The sequence below is a fragment of the Procambarus clarkii genome, chromosome 10, assembly GCF_040958095.1.
Source record: "Procambarus clarkii isolate CNS0578487 chromosome 10, FALCON_Pclarkii_2.0, whole genome shotgun sequence".
Lineage (NCBI taxonomy): Eukaryota > Metazoa > Arthropoda > Malacostraca > Decapoda > Cambaridae > Procambarus > Procambarus clarkii.
The window spans coordinates 24,323,118-24,349,421 of record NC_091159.1 but is presented as its reverse complement, the minus strand read 5'-3'; the positions used below and the strand labels follow the sequence as shown (position 1 = coordinate 24,349,421).

The 26,304-nt window shown below is 41.9% G+C and overlaps 1 protein-coding gene across 1 annotated transcript; it reads left to right on the top strand.

The window, feature by feature from the left end:
- LOC138363015 (protein kintoun-like) lies at positions 1-24,671 on the top strand. The gene is given in 5 exon segments (XM_069321750.1): positions 1-1,736; positions 21,540-21,749; positions 21,751-21,868; positions 21,871-22,025; positions 22,027-24,671. Coding segments are annotated over 5 exon segments (2,655 nt in total). The 5' UTR covers positions 1-20; the 3' UTR covers positions 22,483-24,671.
- The last annotated feature ends 1,633 nt before the right edge of the window (positions 24,672-26,304 follow it).

Here is a 26,304-nt window from a genome sequence, read left to right as displayed (position 1 = left end):
AAACATTCATTCTATTCAATATGGCTTCGAAAGGCACGTATTCTTGTGGGGATGCGTTTTCTAAAGAAGATTTATCCTTCTTGGCGAGATCTTTGAAAGACGAAAAGTTCCGTGCGCTCTTCGCTGAGTACGCGAAAGAGGTTTGTGAACCAGAAAATCAGAAACAGTTTGAAAGAGAGCTGCAACAACTGGAAAAAGAGCGGGGCGTGGAGGCTGTTTTCGTTCACCCGAGTCCCGGTTTTGCGTTGGCAGTGGGAAGCCAGAGTGGCGGCCCCGCTTTTGTGAATGTATGTAGCAGTGACGTGGTGCAGAGGCCCAGTTACGTGAATGTTGACGACGGTGTCAAGACGGGCCAGAACTGGTCGTTGCCACACGCTTTGCCCAAACCTCGACGGGAGTTGCTGAAGCAGAGAGTGCGAGTGTCGGGGTCGAGCAGCCATTCTGAGGGTGAGGTTGGGGTTGGCAGTGTGGCCGAGGTTGGCAGGCAAGTGGTGGTGTATGATGTCGTCTTCCATCCAGAGGCTCTGCTGCTCTCCTCCATGAACCACCTTGTGAAACACGCTCTCATACAAACTGCCGTGGACAGCTTAAGCAAAACTTTTCAGTTGAAGATAGATCAGCCACAGGAGGTTGACAGTGTGAAGTATGTGGGAAAGCCAATGCGATCTATGATAAAGCGAGTAGTAGATATAAAACTGTTTGAAGCAAGTGAGAAAATGAGCTTCCAAAACGATGAGAGGACTAGTGGTGATATGAGAAATAAGATGGAAAATACAACTGAGGATAAAAGTACAAATTCTGTGATGGAAGTAGCTGAGCCAATAAAACCACAGTACAAGATCAAGCATGTAAGCAAAGTTGATTTCCAAGACTTCTCTGTGCAGTTGATACCTCAGTGCGGTCGTGCATGGCGCCCTCAGACCCTGGAGGTCGAGGTTGACCTTCCTGGAGTGATGCGTGCCTCTCAGGTCGATGCCAATGTATGGCCGCAGTCACTTTTACTTTCCACCAAGTCAAAACCTCAGTACAAACTTGAACTGCCACTTCCTTATCCAGTTGATGAGGATTCAAGTACTGCAAAATTTGATGTATCAACCCAAAAGTTAACCCTTACTCTTAGTGTTATACCATCAAGAAAAAGAGATCAGGTCTCTGTTCATGATTATTCTCCTTCAGACTCTGGTATTGATTGTGATCCTGATTACCGGACTAACAGTGATGGGGACAATTCCTCTGAAGTGTCAGTGTCATCACAAGAAGATAGGTTAAAGGAAGTTGAAGCAGCTGAAGAGGAAGACAATGTGTTTGAATCTGCACCAAGTGAAAGGAGAGCAACTCTCATCCCCAGTTATTCTGTTAAACAGTCAAAAGAAAGATTGTATATTATCCTCAACTGTGGTAATGTTCTGCCAAGCAGTGTTACTACAAAGCAAGTTGGTGATCAAACTGTTTATGTGGACCTATCCAGCATTGGCGGTGGACATACCCTGCTGCACTATGGGCTCAAAGTTGTGAGTTCTCCAAATATCATAGCCAAATCTGGAGTGACTTGCAAACTTGGAGATGGCGCTGTGGAAATAAATATAAAAAAGGCTGTGCTGGGTCGCTGGGAGTCATGCCAGATTGGAAATGAGGAGCATCTTGCCTCGGTGGTTCCAACACCTGTCAGTGCTTTGAATACTGATGCGAAGTCTAGTCAAAAATCAATCGAGTCCATTGAAGAACCTCTAAATAAGGTAAGTTGCATTTTGTTATGGAGTTAAGGATGGGTTCAAAAAATAACATACCTATATTTTACTTTTACTAATTACTAATTTACTAATTGCTTTTTAAAATTGTGGATAATGGTAGACATATACCTAGCATTAATTCTTAAATTCATAGTTCAAATGTTCCATGTGTGTGTAATTACCTAAGTAATTACACACACATGTAATTGTGTAGTTACCTAAGTAATTACCTAAGTGTAGTTACAGGATGAGAGCTACGCTCGTGGTATCCTGTCTACCCAGCACTAAAATTGTGTCATTGCTCTGGGGTTATAATTTCTGAAGATACATTTTGGACAGCAAGTGTTTTGTAATCGAAATAAATACACATTTTTAACCATTGATTTTGTATTTGTTAGCAGATTTCATGGGTTTAGTTAAGTCTGAAAATCATATTTGAAGCCTGTGAAGTGACTTGTATTCCATTGGCATTTATCTCTTTCACGACATATTGCATAAAGTATTAGCACGCATTCAAATTTGTTAGTAGTTTGCAATGTCATAATTGTGACATGATTTATTGTTGTCATTGTATTGGAGATACAACTTAATGCAGTAGATTGTAAGTGACAAACTTTCCCAGATTCTAAAGCATTGTTAGCATTAGTGCATTTATCCTTACATGGATCTATTGAGTCTAACCTGAGCAAACTTTGCTGGTGGTAAATAGTATTCCTGGTTTGGTGCCTTCTTTTGATAATTACTGTACTTAAGCAAATATTGCATTTTATTATTAGTCATTCGCAAAAGTTTCCATTAGTATAAGGTACTAACAAATCTTAGTCTCATGCATAACTTGGTACTTACTTTCAAATCATCCAGTCAGCATAGCCATCTTTGGCAATGCAAATGTTAATTCAAGGATGATTTAATGTGAAGCTATTTGTTTTATACTTCACAACTCCCCCTCTGCCTCTGTCTTATAACTCTTCTCTGTAAATGCCACCTTTAAACCCAATAGCTTCTATACACCTCTCAACCATTGTACCAGCTATCTTTCTCTGCCTCACAATACCTCTCAAAATTTGTAAATATTTTATCATAATTTTCTTCATTTGCCCTTCCCAGCTTTTTTGTAGAGTTTTCAGTAACTGAAAAAACTATAGTTCATGCATTCCCTGTCGGTGTTGTTTCCAAGGCAAGGTCAGTAACTTTCTCAAGTTCAAGTACAGATCCTTAACACCAATTGTTTCAATTTTAAGCAAACATTGTCTATTCCTTTTGTTGCAGACTCCTTAGAACTTTGCTATTGTTTCTCCCTTTTTTCTCTTCCTTTAACTTTATTGTCCAGTGGGAATTAAATTAGCCTTCTCTCCAAAACTAATGTGGTTAACTAGAATTGTTGTCATTTAGTGAGCTCTAACTAGTATAGTACTGTACATTGTTTATACTACAATCACAATCCTTGAAATTGCTATAGCTGTCAGGTTTTATGTATAGTTTGATGCATTTTGGCTTACTGCTTTCTATTAGATTTATTTTTAGTTTGTCATGAGGCAATATCAGTTTGTTTTCTGGAACTGAACGAATGTGTCAAATTAAGATGATCCAATTGTAAATGGAGTTTAATTCATTTATGGGGTTTATACCTATTAATATTGAAAATGCGCGGTGGTACATGCAGCATGACTGTTAACGTATGCATGTTTAAGAGTGTGGTGTGTCTGGTTTTAATACTAGCTAAATGGATAATTTTCAGTGTATTGTATTGAGTGATGCGAGAAAGAGAGAGGAGGGAGAGAGAGAGAGAGAGAGAGAGGCGAGGCAAGGCCCGGATGCTTGGTGTGGGTGTTAAGTGCTACCCAACCCGTCACACGCTTCCTGTTGTGAAATATCATTGCCAGAGTGTTTGTACTCGTATGTTCATTACAGAATCAACGCTATGGGTGAATCTAAATATTACTACTCACTGTAATTTTGTGTAATTTATATTAACCCCTTCTCACTGCAAATTTGTGTAATATATATTTAGCCCATATATAGTATAATGTTATGTTTGGAGCCACTTGTATTCAGTATTATACAATGATTGGGCTTAAAGTTTTTCTTGTTATTCCCGCATCTTAGGAGGTCGGTGATGTTTCGATTTATTTGTTATATTTGGTCGTAGCCTAGGGTAAACCTAAGGAATTAAGGAGAGGAGACCGTGGTGGTGTCTGGCAAGCTCAAGTCTTCCTCTGGGCTACAGGCGTGTCATTGTTTTATGTCTCATTTCTTGCGATGTTCTTATTTTACGTATATCTATGATTTTGAATTATGTGTACGTATTGTTGAAGATTGTTAGAGTTTAAGATGGGGGAATGTTGGGAGGGGGTTAGGTATTTTGTGTAGGTATACAATGTGGGATTGATGGGTTGGTAGTGTGAAGTTTTCGTCGGCATGACGGTGTGGTCTTATTCAAGGCCAGAGAAAAGGTGAAAGTGTGGCTTTAAATGTTGCATGTATTGAGGAAGCATGTCTTCCAGGAGTTAGAGGGGTGTTCATCCAGAATTCAGGGCGTAGTCTCGCAAGGAACCACATGGCAACATACCCTATATATAAATACAACCATTAATGCTTCTGTTTTAGAAGAATATCACAAACACCATGATTGTGGTCAAAGCTCCCTGGAATATATTCCTAATCCTATGCATTTTATACAAGGTCCTTTAGACTTTAATGCTGTAACCGCTAGTAATAATTAGTAAATAATTAGATTGCAGGCGTCATCACAGGTGCATGTTTGTCAACCCGTTCTCGCACTTGCTTATGAATAAGTGCATATGTGACTACTAATTTATTGTGAATATTTGAGTTTACCTTGAAAAGCTGATTGGAAAACCACAACCTAACCGAAATAGCGACTATAAGCAATAAGTAATATGTGCTGTCTTGTGCGAGAGCAAGTTGAAGACGCACAAGCCATCGACCTCTCGTCACCAGTGAACGGAGGGAGGGAGGGAGAGAGGTTATTGGTTGGTGGGGGAACTGAGGGGGGGGGGGGGAGGGATGTAGCAAATAATGGTAGTGAGTTAGGTAGCTCTGAACATCGGCTAATTTTGTTTGATGATACTGCTTTTGTTGGGGCAATTTTTATTCTCCGTTGTTTTCGAATATGGGTTGGTGATTTGAATTAATTTTCGGCACCATTACTGAATTTTAATTCGTTTAATGTTACATGCATCTGTAACGTCAGCCTTGTAAATGCTGTATGCTAATATTTATATTTTTTATATTTCATCTGCTCTTATTAATATATAATAATAATAATAAACAAGCTAAAATTTAATGTACTTTTAATTTGAAAGATGTTTTATGTTTAGAGGATTTCAAGTAGGTAAGTTACTCTGCAGTAATAATGATTCACGAGTAAGTTTTTAAGAACAAGATAAAACATATGCGCGCTCTCGTAGTTTTTGTAGTATATATAGAGGTGTGCCAGCGATGCGTATGTGTTACGATTGTTATTGTGATGTCTTGCCTCAGTTGATAGTCTAGTAATTGGCAGGGCAAGACCGCTCTGAGCTGCTGTCTATTGTCAGAATTATATTTTAGTCATAAGAGATTGTTTATTCATTTACACATGTCTGACATTTTACATTTATACTTGATAACACGTGTTGAAAAAGTAGATGGGGTGTATTACATTGAGTTCAGGTCTGCCAAGAAACCTACCATACTGGCCTACCTAACCTGCCTATATGGGCAGCGATTAAATGTTTTGCATCCATTAGCAGAGAGCTGTCAGTAACGGAAACCTTCCCCACTTAAAAAAAAATCATATGCCGTTTTAAAAGTCTTGCGAACTACCGGAACATACTCGTGATGAATGACAGCTGTAGCGGGAGAGTCTTATGGATTATAGCCTACGTGTTGGTTTTGCTGAAGTATGGCATTAAGTCATTGAACCGAACGAGAATGTCCAGTGGCGGTTTCTTCTTTTATATACTGTAGATACCAAATTTCACCATTGTAGCATATAGAGAACGAGTGCTTGCTTGCTTGTAAACTTTTATTTTTATCTTTATTTAATAAAATACAATATAAATCATATACTGTATACATAAATTTACAAGGCAATACTACATTATATATTCAATAGTACAATTCTTGCTTTGTAAACTACCCAGCGAAACACTGGGCGTTGTAAATTTTTGTTATTTGCGCAATATGACATTTTAAAAGGTAATGGAAGGAAGTAAATATTTTTAACGTTTTCAGTAGCTCTTAAGACACATTCGATACCATCAGTAGACTTATGCTAATAAATCATGTTACTGTAAAAACGGTGGAGTAGAGTTGCCTTTGTTACATGATTTTTATTTACAATATGCTATATCTATACTAATATTTGCAATTAGTTTGATATTGATGTTTTAGATGTTTGTAGGACACTGTTTCGTGCTTAGCTTCTAAAGTCAAAACAATTATAGGCTTTAAACATTAGGTGACGAAATATGAGACGTATATGGTGGTAAACGCTAGAATTGTATAACCCAAATTTAGTCAGATGTGGCTCTTTGGTGAATATAAGCTTCAGAGCAAAGCAAGCAATCAAAGTAAAGAATTAAATAAAAAAAATTTGTTTACCTCATTTTTAACGTAGTCCTATGTTCCAATGTCTTCTAGGATTAACAATGCTATCCTTTTTTTTTTTTTTTACTAGTTTTGAGTTTTCAGATTGGCATTACCCATTAATTATACTTCGGTTCAATTTGCATGAACATACTTGAGGGCCACCATCTCGAGTCGTCTCAACGGTGACAGGAAACCGGCGGCTTGTCAAAAGTCCCCTTCCCATTATTCCCGGGTGTTAGTATTCAACAATATTGAATATGTTGATTACCTGTCGGCTTTGCTGATGATAGCTTGATCTGTGAGGCTATTGTTGATCGTAGTCAGCAAACTGGTCTCAATATTAAAACGAAAATTTGAGCATAAGCTCATTCCATGAGCTATACAGCCAACAAAATATGGAAATGAGAAATTTCCTCATGTCACGAATTACCATATGTAGTCCTTTAATTCTTCAATTGGAACTGCAGCGTATATTCTTGCAATGCTAGTCGGCACGCAATTGAATTCCTTCGTTAATTAAAATAACCTCTAATTCTCAAATTGCACTAGTCATGTGAATTACCCTGTGTACTTGGCATGTAGCTAATTTACCTAATCCTACAAATTCAAAATTTTACTTTGATAAATCTACGTGTAAATAGCGTTGTCCTTTAAATGCCTTCCTTCCCACAGATATTTTAATCTGCGTAGTTTATTATTAATGTTCGCAATGGTGGGGCTGGTCCTGTATATTCAGTAATCCACGCCTACTCGACCAGTAAATGATATTTGTGTACTTTGGAAATGTGTTCTCAGCGCATGGGCTCAGCCCGCCGAACATTTGAAACGCTTCTGTGGCACTAGGCTGTCCGCCTGGCAACAGACTGATGTGCGTGGTGTTCCATGCATTGGCTCTGACCTACATATAGTGAAGGGGCAATGGCCTGCCAACACCGCCTCTACTCCCTCTACTGTTTACTTCTCTGCCACTCTCCCTCCCCCATCTACTGTCACTCCTACTCTGCCACTCTCCCCCCCCTCCTGCTCCTACTCTGTCACTCTTCTCCCCCTCCCACTATTGTCACTCTTGCTTCTTCTCTGCACCCCTCCCCCACTATTGTCAGCGACAGTCTTGCTTCATGCAGGTCGGCGTTCAATCCCCGACCGTCCAAGTGGTTGGGCACCATTCCTTCCCTCCGTCCCATCCCAAAACCTTATCCTAACCCCTTCGATGTGCTATATTATCGTAATGGCTTTGCGTTTTCCCCCTGAAAATTCCCTCCCCCTATATTCACTGCCACTCTCCCTTCTCCCCATATTAACTGCCTCCCCCCCTTCTTCCCATATTAACTGCCTTCCCTCTTCCCTATTTGAATTTAAAAAATCAAAATTTAAGTTGTCTGAACTGGATTGTTGAAACACGAGCCATGGAGCAGGTAAATCCAGATAGATTTATGCAAGCCATTTGCTGGGAAATGCTTGGATTACGCCAATGGTTAACGCCATTTGACATAACGCATTATGAGGAAATTAAATGTTAAGCCTGGGGGCCGTCAGGTGAAATTGCATTCCCATTTTTGAACGTCTGCACTTTCCGGAATGGTGGGTATTGGAATGGTGGTAGGCGAGCATGGCTTTATTGGTCAATGATGATGATACCTATACATATACAGAGGTATCAGTCACCGTTATATGATGCTGGTGGCTGTTCGGTAGATTTTGTATAACTGTTGTTGTATTGAACGTATTGTGGAGGTGTATAGTTAGTGTGTGCTCAAAAATGGTTATAATGTAAATGGACAAATCCACAAGGGCCTTGATGAGGGTTCGAACCTACGCACGGGACGTTCTCAGATGCGCATTAGTCAACTGTACTAAGTTGACTAAGGTGTGGTTATATTGGGGAGAAGGTACGGGGAAGACATTATGTAAGCGCCCGCGAACCCCACAAGGCTCCCGGGTGCAGCATATTCTCTTATCCGGGGCAATGGGTCTCTTCCCCCCCCCCCCTTCAAACTGCACCAGAGTTGGCCAAACAAGGCGTAACGCTACAAAAAATCCAGCTGCTCTTATTCCCTGATCTTGATTACTGACGAAGATAATATAAGCCAGTCAGTAAAAAGATCCTGTTTTAAGTTGCTGGGTTTGTTTTCTTGCTAAGATGGAATACCTGGAGCATGCATGGAGCATGCCTGGAGCATATCTGGAGCATACCTGAAGCATGCCTGGAGCATACCTGGAGTGGGTTGTGGGGATTCTTCTGCTGCCTAAGCCCACGAGAAAATAAATTACAGCTGCTGGCTATTATATAGTTAGTGTGTGCTCAAAAATGGTTATAATGTAAATGGACAAATCCACAAGGGCCTTGATGAGGGTTCGAACCTACGCACGGGACGTTCTCAGATGCGCATTAGTCAACTGTACTAAGTTGACTAAGGTGTGGTTATATTGGGGAGAAGAGCTCATATATAACTGTTCGGTAGATTTTGTATAACTGTTGTTGTATTGAACGTATTGTGGAGGTGTATAGTTAGTGTGTGCTCAAAAATGGTTATAATGTAAATGGACTCACTCCTCACTCTTTTTATTGATATATAGAAGAGTTGTTACAATCTTGTACAGCCACTAGTACGCGTAGCGTTTCGCTATTCGTTACTAGTTCCTAATGGTAGCAACAAAACAAATTCTCACATAAAACGTGGGAGTTGTCCGCACAAAGCGGATTATGTCACTTGAGTTACCTGCGTGATGGGGTTCTGGGAGTTTTTCTACTCCCCAAGCCCGGCCCGGGGCCAGACTTGACTTGTGAGAGTTTGGTCCACCAGACTGTTGCTTGGAGCGACCCGCAGGCCCACATACCCACCACAGCCCGGTTGTTCTGGATGACATCCTAACTGTTTATCCAAAATTTGCTTGTCCATTTTAAAGAATGAAGAACAATTTTTATTTATATTATTTCTAAGCTGCATCAGTTATAAACCCATCCCTGCCCTTGTGTGGCAGTGCACAATAAATAGAAAGTGTTTTCACATATCCATACATTAAAACATTGATTGTAACCATGATATATATGTACTTCCGCCTACAGTTTAGACTTATTGTCTTATGTATGACCCTCTGTCCTGCGTGACAGTCAATACCAGCATTATCCTCACTTTAATAAGACTTAATCGAAATCCTCAGATTAGGCAAAATTGTAATTAATTTTGTCAATGAAGATGTTAATAATAATAACTTGGGTTGTGAGGGAGTGAGGCAGGACCCGTCCAGTCTCAAGGTTATGTAGACGTAAACATTAGTGGGAGGTGTGTGTGTGTGTGTGTGTGCTCAACACTGTACTTGTGGAGCTCTCTGGGCCGGGTCGGTGGACTGCATAGATGGCTTCTTGTCTCCCTGCTTGGCTCCTTCACTACGGAGGGAGGGGGGGGGCAAGTTCTTTATTTGTGCTTGGTCAATAATAGTTTTAGGGGCTATAGTGGACAGTCACATTCGGAATATATATACTCCATGTATATACATTCAGGTATATACGGACTCCATTCAGGTCTGAATGGTCCAGGACGGACCGAAACGTCGTCGTCCTTTCACTTTCTTGTGTGTGGTCTGGTCAACATACTTCAGCCACGTTATTGTGACTCATCGCCTGTATATATATTCCCACGCCCGGCGGAGGTAGAAACAAATGGGCAGAGTTTCTTTCAACCTTATGCATTTGTTCACCTAGCATTAAATAGGAACCTGGGAGTTAGACTGCTGCGTCGGGCTGCATCCTGGGGATTGTGTGCGAAACATAAATATGTAGAAGATATGATAAAAGAGAACTAGGTCGAGTCAGTTCATTAGATACCCAATGGTTAGAAAGGCGGGATCCAAGAGCTAACGGCTCGATCCTGCAGGCACAAATAGTAAATACATACATACGTAGCGTTTCCCTTGAGCACCATTCTAGGTTGCCGAGGCTTTGCGTGCCGGTTGTATGGGGTGCCGTAGCCTATCATGCTTTTTAGGCCGAGTGGTGTGACGTGGCCTAGTTAGCCAGTGAAGGTAGTACTGAACCCTGGCACTAGTACAGGTAATGGCCGCCTTCACCAGTAGTGGGTTTCGAGAGTTATTCTACTCACCGAGTCAGGCCTGGTGGCCATGTTTGTGTGGCAATACCCGTATGGTCAGGCAGGTTTTGCTTGCAGCTACCCGCATATCCATTCGAAGCCCTGTGTACCAACTCGGCCATCATATTAAGCAAATCGCAACACATGGTACTCTATTGTTATTGCAAGCCACAGTCAAGACTGTGTCCCGTCAACTGATGGCTTGGCGGATCACGCATATCCGGGCATGCTTCACTCACCTCTTCTGAGTGTTGAGCCGACACGAGGCAGGTAAAGCTGCGTGTGATGAACACGAAATTGAGTTAGAACTATGCATTCCAAATTGTTGTAAAAACGGCAATATTCCAGGAAATTGGGGAGGCCAGAAAAGCAGTCACTGACACTCAAAGGACAGGAAGCACTAGTATAAGGAGTTATATGTTTAGAACAGAGAACAATATATATGGACAGCTCAGAACGTCCACTAGTCAGTGAGACATTATAATTGCAAGAATTAGGCTGGGATATCTATATCTATGGCAGGTGACGAGTCCCCCCAATGGTGAACACTCCAACTGTAAACTATGTGAACAAGAGCTGCGACATACTCTCCAACACTGTACCTGTGATTGCCCTGTTCTGAATGATTTCAAACTAGATGGTATGAGGTACTCTGAACTCTGTAACTACTTCATGCACTCGCGCGTAAGATATTCTTGAGCTCTATCCAGAGTGTGCTAGTGCAGGTTAGATGAGTAGACTCGCATTTCATGTTCACATTCCACGTACGACGAACCATCCTGCGAGACGGGGATACTAGATGAACTCCTAGCTAGTCTTTGAGCTGTACTCTGTAATCCCTCATATTGAATAGGGTACCAGCATATTGCTATGCATACCAAGGTTTGTTAATAATAAAAGAAGGTCGACAAGGCCAGGATTTATCAAGTATCTACGCGTCCACCTACGAAACCTGTACATCTTTTCTCAAGCATTGTGGCTTAATTTGCATTTATGAAGCAGTTAACTGCTACGAGGCTTTTTATAATAATCTTAACTTACGAACTTTCTAAACTAACAAATACAACCAAGTCGCCATGTACAGGTCTCGTAAGTGCACACGTAAATGCTTGATGAATCCTGGCCCGGGTTATGGATCACGAATAATCCAGAGGGTACAGGCTGGCTTGAGACGCATGCCATGGCATTCATGATGGCTATTACCAGCTGGTGGTGACTATGGTAAGGAGGGGGATGGTCTCGCGATTCATGTCGGAGAATGTAGCGGTGGTGGCAGGGTGGTGGTGGCAGAATGGGTGGTTAAGGGTGGTGGCGGCAGGATGGGTGGTTAAGGGTGGTGGCGGCAGGATGGGTGGTTAAGGGTGGTGGTGGTGGCAGGATGGTAGGTTTTGGTAATTTTATAAGTGATTAGAAGTTGCTATCGTGAAATGGAGCTTATCAGTTAGACTGTGGTGACTAGCAGTGCGTACACTGACGGTGTCAGTTGAGGATATTGTACCCCTCTATGCAAGTCTTAAGATCTAGGAAAGGACAACCAAACTTAACGTGGACGTGCCTATAAGATACCACATGTATACACATCTTCATGTAAATATACAAGACCGTTGTGTGTGTGTGTGTAGTTTCATTCACAATTTTGGTGTGTATCGTGTATCCGGTCGAGCGTCTGTTTACCTAACCAGGGCGTCTTGCTTGCATTACGGACTCCGATAACACCGTTGATAAGAGATAGGGTAAACATTGAAATTCCCGCTTATCTGCATTTTATTTCTATTGTGTATCATTATCAGGCAGTGGACCCCAACCACCCACTTGTAGGTTATTTTGTGTTTATCTTTTTATCACGTGAAGAGCAAGTTAGTACCTGTGGCAACACCGCACAGCACCGCCGCACGGGGCCGCACGTAGCACGTTGTGATTGAACTCCACCAATCTCGAATTAGTTTAAGAAGGTAGCGTTTTGTCCGCCATTTTCCCCACTCCCTGGACCGAGGGAGGCGGATCACAACCTTTGGGTTGTGATCCGATATTCTGATATTGATTGCATCCCGTCATCATCAACAAGGGTCAAATGTTTCTTAATCCAGCCACCAAACCCTACTGTTTATTAATGGAAAAAAAAACGCTTTACACAGGACTAGACTGATGACGTTTGTACTATTGACGTTTGTACTCTAGCAGTGCTTCGTTCACGTCCTTTGCTGGAATTGCACCCCCTCTATATGCTTCATTCACGCATTGCCAAATCTCAATAATACCCAACAGAATCAAACTAACTAATGTAACTTAGGCATAAGTATTTAAAACATTTTAGTATGCAATGATATTAACATAAAATTGACTTTTTTTTTTAACACGCAGTACGTTAAAATTGATGAATGCGTCTAGGGGTTTGACAGCCGCTTGAACAAACCTAGCCTGAGAGAAGTGAGGGTTATTTTGGTAATGATGTCTTGTGACACATTGTTGTTGGCCCCAGTCTGTGTATAGGTAAGGTAATTAAAAGAAGAAAGTGCTAAGTCAACATGACTATACAGCACTTGGAAGGGATACGAGGACGAGGAGCTGGGATAGGATTAAGGAAGGAACCGTGCCCAATCAATTGAACTATTGGGAATCGAACGCCGACCCCACAAGCAGCAAGACATCTGCTGTACCTGTACCGACGTGTCAGAGTGGTTGGACTCGGCCTGTGTACATCCAAATAAGTTATTGATATCTAAAAATTGATTCACATATGTTTGTTAATTTTGCGAGCTAAAAAGTTGTTTATGGATTTTCTTTTGGGAGTTTGTAGCTTCTGTTCTTGGCTAGCCCGGGCCCAGGATTCATCTGTCCACTTACGAAACCTGTACATCTTTCAACAATTATGGTGGGTTTGCTCCATTTACTAAGCAGTTTACGAGCTACGAAACTTCACAATCCTTGTTTATTATAAAGAACCTGGTAACAATAATGAGGAGCTCATAAACTGTTTAATAAATGTAAACACAGCTATTATAATTGTTGAAAGATGTACAGGTGTCGTAATGGGCGCGTAAATACTTGATGAATCCTGGGCCAAGAGATGTGCCCTACATGCGCGCGAGGTTTGTTATGGGGCAGGTGCTGCAGGGAAGTGTTTTTGGCAAAGGTGTTGGTGTGAGTCGCAGCAGGTGGTGGCTGCCATCCTTGTTGGCAGGTGGTGGTGGCTGCCATCCTTGTTGGCAGGTTGTGGTGGCTGCCATCCTTGTTGGCAGGTTGTGGTGGCTGCCATCCTTGTTGGCAGGTGGTGGTGGCTGCCATCCTTGTTGGCAGGTGGTGGTGGCTGCCATCCTTGTTGGCAGGTGGTGGTGGCTGCCATCCTTGTTGGCAGGTTGTGGTGGCTGCCATCCTTGTTGGCAGGTTGTGGTGGCTGCCATCCTTGTTGGCAGGTTGTGGTGGCTGCCATCCTTGTTGGCAGGTTGTGGTGGCTGCCATCCTTGTTGGCAGGTTGTGGTGGCTGCCATCCTTGTTGGCAGGTTGTGGTGGCTGCCATCCTTGTTGGCAGGTTGTGGTGGCTGCCATCCTTGTTGGCAGGTTGTGGTGGCTGCCATCCTTGTTGGCAGGTTGTGGTGGCTGCCATCCTTGTTGGCAGGTTGTGGTGGCTGCCATCCTTGTTGGCAGGTTGTGGTGGCTGCCATCCTTGTTGGCAGGTTGTGGTGGCTGCCATCCTTGTTGGCAGGTTGTGGTGGCTGCCATCCTTGTTGGCAGGTTGTGGTGGCTGCCATCCTTGTTGGCAGGTTGTGGTGGCTGCCATCCTTGTTGGCAGGTTGTGGTGGCTGCCATCCTTGTTGGCAGGTTGTGGTGGCTGCCATCCTTGTTGGCAGGTTGTGGTGGCTGCCATCCTTGTTGGCAGGTTGTGGTGGCTGCCATCCTTGTTGGCAGGTTGTGGTGGCTGCCATCCTTGTTGGCAGGTTGTGGTGGCTGCCATCCTTGTTGGCAGGTTGTGGTGGCTGCCATCCTTGTTGGCAGGTTGTGGTGGCTGCCATCCTTGTTGGCAGGTTGTGGTGGCTCTCGCTGGGTATGTTTACTGAGGGGAGTTGATGGACGACCCCCATCCTCAGGCAATGTTGTCCCAGGCTACGTCCGACCTCCTAAGATGCATTCGTCAATTTTGATATATTGCGTAACCGAAAACAGTATTTTCTCAAATATGTATAATTGTATATTATAATTTAGTTTATAATCCTAAGTTAGATGGTTTTTTTAATCGGTTGGTAATTTGTTGCATTTATAGTACGTGGGAGAACTAATTGTGAGTTGTGTAAAATGCGTTTGATTCATAGAGAGGAGGTGGTGGTATTAACGAGCATTTGGCCAGCGTGTGTGAGGACGGATTTGGCCCATGTTTATGAGGACGGACCGTGGTGTAGGTCGTGCAGCTGGTTGAGGAGGCCAGAGCAGGGCCAGACATGCAGGATGGTGGTGGGGGCGGCAGACACAGCTGGGAGTGGGAGGGGGTGAGGAAGGCAGAGCTCAGTCACAGGACTCGTGTTTACTTAGCTAAGAGATGATGGTTGTGACCTTGGCTGTGGTGGGGGCGGCAGGAGAGTTAAACCATTCCTTAAGGCTAAGTACTCGAAGCCAACCTAACTCGACTTCAAATCTATCATACCACAGGTTTGTTTGAGAGATTCTGCTGTTTGTGAGTAGCAATACAAAGTTTTGTAATAAACTATATCTCCACAGCATACATTTAAAGATATACAATTTGGCTTGATTGTTTTGGAGATTTTGCTAACCAAGTCAAGCTTGGCCTCGAGTCTGGCTTGGGGAGTCGATCTACTCCCAGAACCCCATCAAGCAGGTATCATTGTATTGCCATTGTCAAGGAAACGTGTATCGTTCTCTGAACAAAGTTCAAGATAGTTGCCATGACACGTTTAAGCGGTTGCTAAAGGAGTCCAGGACACTTCTTGAATTCATGAGAAAAACCAACTGTCACGCTTTTGGGTGATAATTGAAAAAAATATCTTGGTAAGGAGAAATGACTACTAACGCTGGCTACCTGGGTATCGTGGATGGGTTAAGAATAGCTCTGTCCTTTCACCCTCGCAACGAGGAATTATACTACCATGACGCTGCTGGTCCCCAGGATCTGAGTAACACGTCCTCATAATAGCACCTCGCAATCTGACGTACACTGCACCTAAGGCACCTGACCTAACTAATTGTAGCGGCTCGCGAAATTGACATAATGTCCCGTTTTCTATTCGTGAGTCCTCTTGTAGGTCAGGGTAAATCACTTTAATAATACAAAAGTTTCTTGATGTTGAGAACGCTTGCGAGAACGGGCTGTCCCCTCACGGTTCCCCACAGACGGTAGGATCCCCAGGAGGAGCAACCACACAAGTCTTTCCCATCTCAAGGGCCTGTCCGGAAGATTGAACTCCGGATGAGCCGTACAGAGGTGAGACGGTATTCTTTTTAGTGTAAGAGCCGTTGGAAAATATTGAGAATTATACGAGGCGGCGAGAGAGATCAGTTTGGATAGCGCGAGCGGTAGAACAAGCCTCTGGGCATGTCATTCTGGCGATAGTGGAAGCTCACTACATCTTTATTGCTCTCCTTTTTGTTTTGTCCAAGGACACCTGCGTGACGTTATTTTTAGGTCCACTCTTGCCCGCTCTCTTCAGACCTAACTCTCCTCTCCTCTTGCCCCCCCCCCCCGTTTCGCTTCTTGCAACCCCCCCCCCCTCCTCTTCAACTCCCCCCCCCTCCTCTTCAACTCCCCTTCTGGCCCTCTTCCTCCCCCCTCCTAGCCCTCTTCCTGCCCCTCTTTCTGCTCCCTCCTCTTCGGCTCCCCATTCTCTTCCGTCTTGTGACCGGTAGAGCAAAAAAATATTAATGAGGGCACAAAAGGTATATCGGACCTCAACGAATATTATTACATTAACAATTACCTCTATCCTGCACACCGTATAATTATAATGTCAACTAGTTAAATAAATGTTAACTATAATAACTATGTATTTACAGTTAAACGTTATACGTTAATGGCTATTTTTTTCATTAGTACGTAACTGATTTATCTTTGAGGTATTACGGGATCATAGGAAAACTGCTGTTTATTATTATTATTAGCCTACTACTAGTCTTCACACTGCTTGTTCCTTTATCTTATGTCATTTATCTACATGAAGCGAAGCATGGATACAGTGCAAGGCTTTCAGACATTTTAATAAGCTGGTTTGTTATTTCATGCTGAGTGTGTTTAGATTTATCTCTAAATAAATCCAGTTTGTCATAGTCTAAGGTGTAATGTTCTAGTGTGTGTCGCAGTCTTTGTCCACACACTTTTACACTTTACTTCATCTAGATCCCTATACAAGCCCAACTGCCAGATACTTGTAGCTAAGTGGTATTCGAGTTGTGACAATGTTAGTCTGCTGATCTTGTTACTTGCTTCCCCATACAGGTGTTTTTGTTTGACATACTTCACTGTGTTGAACAATGGACCTGCTAGTTCCTATTTGCACTATTCTGCTTTCTTTAAATTCATCTTTGAGTATTCTCAGTATCCTGTATACTTTTTATTATAGGTTTTATGCATGGTTTAACTAATAGCTTTACTATACAACTAGTGTAGCTTAATTTTTCATTAGTGAAAAGTGTATATTGGAATAGCTTACTTTGCCTGCTAGTCTTTTACCGTATCTAACCAAAACTTGGTTATGCCTACAATACCAACCCTGTCTAGTGTCACAAGGGCCTCGGGGTCCGTGAACTTGTTCCCCGAAGCTGTGTGGTGACCAGGAAATCGTTCACAGTTAACCTTAGGAATTCATTTACTAATTTATGTAATACTGGAGATTATTTTACTATGTTTCCAATAAGTGCGGAGCTTGTTTACCTGCTGTGCTGAAGCTAAGTTTGGGAAGATATTAAGACTTATCATAGTATTTTTAGGGCTTAGATTTGTAGTGCAATATTTGGATATTTACACTGTGCTTACATTCTCTGAATAGGACAATGGGACAGTGGATATACAATAATTTAAATTACAGAAAAATATTAATTTAATTAACAAATCTTCATTGTGTTGTGCGCCACAAAACAGGTTGAGAGTTAATATCAAATATGACGCCAGAAACCCAACCGGAGCAGCAGCTTAGAGCGGGTAACGGAGTCCCCGCAACCAGAGAAGCCTACTGATAACTGCGCATGGCATCTCGCCACCACGAATGTGTCTGCGTCAACGCACGAATACCGGTTTATGATGCATCGCTTGACCCCAAGCTATGGTCATGTTGCCAATTTTTATCGATGATCTTGTGTATGATAGTTTCGTGTGTGTGTGTGTGTATGTGTGTATGTGTGTGTGTGTGTAGAGGAGGCAGAGGCGAAGCTTGCAAGACGGGAAGAGGGCGTGGGTGTTTTATTATGGGGGGTGTGGGTGTCTGACGAGCATAGCGGGTGTGGGGTTGAGGTGCTCGTCATTGTGTTGAGATTGTGGTTGTTGGTTATGTGGTTTGGGTGGTGTGGTTGGGGTGATTGCAGATTGTAGTGAGACTCGTTGGGACGGTGTGGTGCTGTGATTGGGGTGATTGCAGATTGTAGTGAGACTCGTTGGGACGGTGTGGTGCTGTGGTTGACAAGTTTTGGACCGTAGGTATTCACTAGTGGCTGTCGTGTGTGGTGAGGGGTGGTTGTGTGTGGTGAAGGGTGGTTGTGTGGTGAAGGGGTGGTTGTGTGTGGTGAAGGGGTGGTTGTGTGTGGTGAAGGGGTGGTTGTGTGTGGTGAAGGGGTGGTTGTGTGTGGTGAAGGGGTGGTTGTGTGTGGTGAAGGGGTGGTTGTGTGTGGTGAAGGGGTGGTTGTGTGTGGTGAAGGGGTGGTTGTGTGTGGTGAAGGGGTGGTTGTGTGTGGTGAAGGGGTGGTTGTGTGTGGTGAAGGGGTGGTTGTGTGTGGTGAAGGGGTGGTTGTGTGTGGTGAAGGGGTGGTTGTGTGTGGTGAAGGGGTGGTTGTGTGTGGTGAAGGGGTGGTTGTGTGTGGTGAAGGGGTGGTTGTGTGTGGTGAAGGGTGGTTGTGTGTGGTGAAGGGTGGTTGTGTGTGGTGAAGGGGTGGTTGTGTGTGGTGAAGGGTGGTTGTGTGTGGTGAAGGGGTAGGTATGTGCGGTGAGGGGTGGTTGTGGGGGGTGGTTGTCGTATCTTTTGGGTGGTGGTTGTCGCGGAGTGATGGTAGTGTGACAGCGGGAAGGATGGTGGGAGTGAAGCGCTGGCGAACTGCGTGTCTGGCTGGCTGGCCGGCTCCAGATACACTGTCAAGGTCATCCCACAATGGTTATGTTATACTGTATACCGGTTTAACGTAGGCTACATGCGCACCTCCTGGCCATTGTCTCTACTCACCTAGTTGTACTTGCGGGGGGGGGGGTGAGTTACAGTTCTTGGGTCCCGTTTCCCAGCCCTTAATCGACTAGCGTATGTTCCTGACTAATTGGATGCCATGTGGTTTGTCATTATTTGGGACAGGGAACATGTTAGGTTTATCAAGGCAAGATCAATGACTGACCTTCCCCAGGATGCAACCCTTGTCTAGTGCCAAGTGGACAGAGGCATCAGGTGAAAGGAAATGGAGCCCTAAAAAGTCTTCATCATGTCGCAGAAATCAAATTAAAAACGTTTCGGTTGGGAATCGACTGCGCTGTCCACTGCGTCACGACGCATTCAATTTGTTTTCTCTGCTGTCACTGAGGAAACTGTCTGGTGGCTCACTTGGGTACTTGGCTTCTGTTCGTGTTCACGTATCATCCATGCTAAATAGTCGCATCAGTGGCTGGCATGTATAATTCCCCAGAGGACAGGAAGCCGGTGGCTTGTCAAAGGTTCTTCCATTATTCCTGACAATTTTTTCCAGATGGATTTTGAAGTGGATTACCGTCTTCCTCTGTAACACCACTGCCCACGGGATGGGTATGGGGTGTATAATGAATAAATGTCGTACATTGAAACATTTAAAGCTGGAAGCTACTGTCGTTTGTGTGTGTGTAATGATCAAAAGAAGTCCAAAGTCCGAAGGACTGTATATATCACCCATGTGTTATAATACTACCAACTTTTCATGGAAATGGTCTGCATTAATGTCTCAATTGACTCAGTATTTTAAAGGTCAGTAGTAGTCCTGAGGCCCTCAACCTGTCGGGGCATGAACTAACTTAGATCTGAGATAAATTACGGATGTAACGTACAGCTCAGAACATTAAAATTGATTGCGTTTTGCGGTTAGTTGTAGCTTGGACGAGCATAGCCTTGAGGATTCATTGACTTCAAACATTCCCCAAAGCAACGGAAGCAAACCCTAAGCCATCCTCCACAAATAGTACCCCTAGCTACTATGGATGGCGTTTGACTGTTTTACCCAAACACGTGTTTTGTACTCTAGGAATTCTAAAGGACATAACAACAACGGAATAGTGTTGTCAAGGAGTGAGGGGGAGAGGGATACATATAGCGTGGGTTGGCTGGTACATATCTGAGATGTGGTAAAGAAGGGGGAGTGGGGGTACATATCTTGGAGTGGATAAAAAGGGAGGGTCGGTGGGGGGGGGGGGGGGTAGCGGTGGGTCGATGTGTTGTGACGTCACTGGAGGGAGTACATGCAATGTCTACTGACTTCCCGCCACCTCTTCCATATCGCGGGGTGGCAACTTGTTTTAGGCCTACCTATTTTACAACGGTTTGGTTTCGCTTAGATGATTCCTCTTCCTGCTTCATTATTCCTTCTAATTTTGTGTCTTTCTCTCTTTCTCTCTATCTTTCTCTTTCTCTCTTTCTCATTCTCTCTCTCTCTTCTATCTTTCTCTCTTTCTCTCTTTCTATCTTTTCTATCTTTCTCTCTCTTTTCTCTCTTTCTCTCTATCTCTTTCTCTTCTCTTTCTCTCTTTCTCTCTCTTCTCTCTCTTTCTCTTTCTCTCTCTCTCTTTCTCTCTCTCTCTTTCTCTCTCTCTCTCTCTCTCTCTCTCTCATCTCTCTCTCCTATTCTCTCTTCTCTCTCTCTCTCTCTCTCCTCTCTTCTCTCTCTCTCTTTCTCTCTTCTCTCTCTCTCTTTCTCTCCTCTCTCTCTCTATTCTCTCTTCTCTCTCTCTCTCTCTCTCCTCTCTTCTCTCCTCTCTCTCTCTCTTTCTCTCTCTCATCTCTCTCATCTTTCCTCTCTTCTCTCTCTTTCTCTCTCTCTCTCTTCCTCTCTCTTTCTCCTTCTCTCTTCTCTCTCTTTCTCTCTCTCTCTCTCTCTTTCTCTCTCTCTTCTCTCTCTCTCTTTCTCTCTCTCTTTTCTCTCTCTCTCTCTCTCTCTCTTCCTCTCTCTCTCTCTCTCTCTTCCTCTCTCTCTCTCTCTCTCTCTCTCTCTCTCTCTCTCTCTCTCTCTTTCTCTCGTCTCACTCTCTCTCTCTCTTTCTCTCTCTCTCTCTCTCCTCTTTCTCTCTCTCTTCTCTCTCTCTCTGCTCTCTTCTCTCTCTTCTCTTCCTCTCTTCTCTCTCTCTCTATCTTCCTCTATCTCTCTCTCTTTCTCTCTCTCTTCTCTCTCTTCTCTCTCTTTCTCTCTTCTCTTTCTCTCTCTTCTCTCATCTTTTCTTCTCTCTCTCTCTTTCTCTCTTCTCTCTTCTCCTCTCTTCTCTCTCTCTCTCTCTCTTCTCTCTCTTTCTCTCTCTTCTCTCTCTCTCTCTCTCTTTCTCTCTCTCTCTCTCTCTCTCTCTCTCTTCTCTCTTCTCTCTCTCTCTTTCTCTCTTCTCTCTCTCTTTCTCTCTCTTCTCTCTCTCTCTCTCTCTCTCTCTCCTCTCTCTCTCTTCTCTCTCTCTCTCTCTCTCTCTCTCTCTCTCTTTCTCTTTCTCTCTCTTTCTCTTCCTCTCTCTTTCCTCTCTTTCTCTTTCTCTCTCTCATATGCTTCTTTCCCTCATTATCCTTCCTCTCGTTTTTTTCCTTCTGATTCATCATGTTCTGTGATGTTCTTCAGTTTTCTGCAATGTTTATGAATTTTGTTGATGTTTTCAAATAGTCTCTCATGTCCATGTTTATTTCTGTTTCTCCATATTCCCTAGAACTCCCCTATATTCCCCAAGCCATTGCTTCCTATGTAAATCTGAGTTTGACATCTGCCCTTTATATTTCAGTGTGTGACCGCTGTGGAAACGGTAGAGAAGAAGGATGGTGGAGAAGGCAACAAAGGGGTGGCTCGGATGCCACGAATGTCTCGGACAGTCAGCATGTGTGAGACTGAATCTAGCCCAACTCTTAGGTTGCGAGGTCCTACATGCTCATGGCCCCGTGGCATCCTGAAGCGTCGCACCCGCTCCCTTAGTGAATCGAATGTTGGCTCTGTCCACTTCCATGACACCGTTGGTGCCAATGAGCTCCTATGCTGTCCTTGATGTCTCTGAGAACAAGCAGAGAGTGCAGGAAGAAGAGGAAGGAGATGAAAGTGTCGAAGAGAGCATTTCTTCCAGCTTGGAGAGAAAAAGAGTGTACGCTTCAATGAGGTGGTGTCCCGCCAACTGTTCCGCTCCAACTCCTCAATTTTGGGCCAGCGTGCCAAGAACCAGAAAAAGGCAATGAGGAAACGCAAGTGCTTGCAGCGTCGTGCTTCGGATAGCGACAGGGAAATGCGACCGAGGTCAGCATTCCAGTGACCCAGGTTTGGCTCTTACCTCTACTTCAACTGATGAAGACACTGATACTACCACCACCGACACCACAGAGGTTGATGATCTTGATGACATCAACTTAACCACCATCAGCCTTGATGTTGAAAATAATAATAATGTTAGCAATAATGACAACAGTCACATTCATGGTAACAGTAATGAAAATAACCAGAGCATTTCATATCAGAATGACAAGGAGAATATCAACAATAACAATATGGATAACAGCAATAGCAATGATGGTAATGACAAGGACAATTATGATGGTTTCATTGTAAAGACCAGCAAAAAGAAGAGGAAGAGTAAAAAGAGTTCCACTTTTGAGCCATCCAATAACTTCATTTTGAGCTTGACATTGATAATTAAAAACCTAAGGGGGAAGGAAAACAGACTGAGTTCTTGCTATGGCTAATAACAAAACATTCAGATTTTGCATTTTCTGTTGGTTTCTTTATAAAAAAATTGATTGTCTTTGCTGCTCATAAGTTATATATAAGTATATATATATATATTTATATATACTGTATTAAAGATATCTAAATATACAGTATATATACTGTTTATATATATTTATACAATGTAGATGAGTGTTTATATAAGTATATTGTTCCTTTTTGTCAGGTTTGTGTATGTAGTATACAGTATATATATTTTTCTGATTCCTTATGTTTGTAGTATCGTAACTAGAGGAAAACCTTTGTTTAATAGCCATAATTTTGTTGGGCTTAGTGTTTATTCCTAAACATCAGTCACTGGGAAATCAAATGTAATATACAGTATTTGGTAAAGTTTATATTGAATGCCCGGTGCTGCCAGTACTATTACAGTATATGTTGCCTTTATTCTAGTGTTACTTGAGTTGTAGGGGTTTCATTACTAGATTAATAAGGTAAGATCAATTTTGAGTTTCAGTTGGTTTTCAATATATTGACACTGATCATCAAAATACTTCAGCTGTCCAATTCAGAGAATAATGCTTAGAATGCTAATGTCACCAATAGATGTGTATAAATGCCCACATTTCTATATTTACCTTGTAATACACAAATACACGTATGACGTAAAAGTTTCACAATAAGCAAGTTAAGATATGACACAAAAAATGTTCTTTGTGTTTTAAGCCATGGCAATAAGTCACTTATTTCAACTAGGTAAGATATCAGGCTACTTTATTGTAAATGCATTGTTTTAGAATTGGTTTATAGCTCATTGGTTTATAGCTCTAACCAAGAAGCAGTAGAAATTTTTAGTGTAGAAAGATTTTTGGAGCTAACTGCTCCTGGCTTGTTGGTTCACAATTGGCACGCACAGTAGAATGTAATTATTATTGCTCACTTAAAGGCATTAGGAGAAAAAGTGGTTTGGTCTATATAACTAGAATGTAGCTATTGATTAGATACTGTATTGAGTATGTATTTTTTGGACCAAGTCTGGTCCACATAACTAGAAGGTTTTGATAAAATATCAAAAGATGTATTATTGGATAACATGGTGTTTGGGTGATCAGTGTTTCCATATAATGTTGGTATTGGTGCATTGTTTGATGGAAGTAAATTGTTTAATGCTTTTCATCAGCAGTGGAAAATGTGTCGTGGATCGATGATCCATAGGAGGCATTATGAATGTCCAGCCGAACTCCTGACAGTTTTAAGATGAGTCATTGATATTCTACTGTGTTACAGGTACACATGTTAACTTTTCAGTATTTACGAGCATTCAGCCAACCAAAAAAAAAGGCTTGTAGAATTGGTAGTCTGTCTTTGCCATAAGCTATGGGAGCCGTCATACACAGTAAATATTATAAATTTGTTTGAGACAGTCTGCAGAATTTAGCTCAAGCATGGTCAAGAGCACCATAGATGTTATAATAGATGGCCAGATTTATCAGTCAACCATTGGTGTTGCAGGTAGCCAAAGTGGATACATCCAGTCATGACAAATGCAGCTGGTTAGTTTGATCACGCACTCTATCATGAATTTTGTTAGTGATTATGATCATGTAATTTACCATGGATATTAAGCATGATTAATATGATGATGCAGCCTATCATGAATGTTATTTGGTAACCAATGTGATCTCTGAATTGACTTTGAAATTGGTAAACGAGTGATTTCTCTTTTAGTCATGAGTAACGGTGTTAGCTATTAGTCTTCATTATTATTAAATATGTGATTCAAAAATGTAGTCATTGTGAAATGTGTTTTCATCATTAGCACTTAAAATCTAATGAATTGAGACAGTTACTTAGCATATAAATTATATTTCAAAGAAACTTTTTTTTTCTGTATTCTTAAGGGTAGTAATTTATTTGGTATGGAATTTTGACCTTAATATGAAACCAATAAAAAAATAAGTTAATATATGTACACAATGTGCAATTGAGGGATATGAAATTTGATTATTGACTAATCCAGATTGTGATGACCTTTACGGTGAAAGGTATACATATGGTAATAATTTCTCGTGATGAGATCTATCACTGTTTTCACCATCACTGTTAAAGTACAACTTGAGTACACCTAGCTTGCAATGCTGTGCTACACAGTACTGTTTTGTATCTGTGTACTTAAAAAATAAAAATATATTTAATATATATATAATATGCATTTTTATATCATGTTAAATAAGATTTTTATTGGTACTGGCTACCAGATCAGTGCCTCCAGACTCCTGGTGGATCCAGGTGAATCCTGGTGGACCTGGGTGAATCCAAGATCTATAACCTTTAGCATATCATGGTCCATAGGTTAAGGTGCATCTGCGATTACCCGGGACACTGGTTCAATCCCCGTCTTGCTCCAAAGATTTTCTCATAAATATATGACGTTACTGTGATTCCCTTGTGTGTAGCAAGTTTTCATCTTTTGTAACTACTTGTCTATACTGTACTTTATAAATATGACAAAATTATGGTGGTATTAGAGGAACACGGAATGCAGACATAACACAGATTTGCAATAGTATTTGATAAATATAATAATGGAGTGATGTATATACAGGTCCATAAAATGATGGCCAACAAAATAGCAGGTTAAGGAAGAAAGTGGTTTTAAAATTTTCTAATAAATGGATCACAAAGGATAACGGTATCTAAAAAAAAAAAAAAAAAAAAAAAGAATATGGTATTCATTTAGTCATCAATACAATATGTAGTCATGTTTTGCTAATAACAAAAGTAGTATAAAATACTAGTACTATATTACAATCAGGTATCAACAGTCTCCCAATGGGCAACAGAAAATATGATATTTAGTGGTTAGTAATAAACAATTGTTTATATAAATGACTAATACTGTACCTTAAAATAAGCACAGGTTACTAGACTTAACAAAATCCCTAAGTAGAATGGAGTAACAAGATAAACATAATACAGTAGAAGCTAAAAGAATAATAAGATATGAAATAATAGGAGCTGACTGGGAGTCGGCTTCCAGCAAAAAGATCTCAGTTTCACTTCCTTGGCAGGACAGAAGCATTTGAGCAAAATTTCCTTTCACCTGATGTGTTTGTTCACTTTACTGATGTATTAGCAGTAAATAGGTTCCCAATAATTAGGCAACTGTTGTGAGTTACATCATGGAGAAGGTCAGTAGTTGCCCTAAGGGGACCTTGATCAGCCTAACAGGTTTCTTGCCTCTGACTTTGGAAAGCCATAAGATGGAACTATAAAGACAAAACTAAATTCATGCATGTTTGTCCTGGATAAATTGTATCCATTATTTATATGGAATGCACTAAGTAAAGCTCTTAATTTGTTTAAGCTACTGTATTGTCAAAATGGCAAAATAACTCTGTTGAAAAGCTGAGGTGCAATAGGTATGCTGAAAGAGAATTCTATCAACATCAAGGGCCCAAAACTTTTCATCATTCCTTTTAAATATAAGCGGAATAACAAGCTGATCTCTCGTGGTGTTCAAAAGAACTAAACACCAAAGGATACCTGATCAACTGGGCTATGATTCATATATCAGGCTATGAGCAACTGTGTCTAACAGTCTGGTTGACCAGTCCATCAACCAGAAAGCCTGATCAGAGATCAGGCTGTTGGAACTTTGATCCTCAGAACCAATGCAAGGTAAGGTACCTCTTGAAATGCTAATGCACACACACTTTTACACATGTACACTTCTTCGGTTTTGTATACGTTAGATTTTGATTGCCCTAGTTATTCATCTGCATCTCTACTGTCTGGTCATCAGAGAGTTAGCATTCATCATGAAGGTTTGCAGTCAA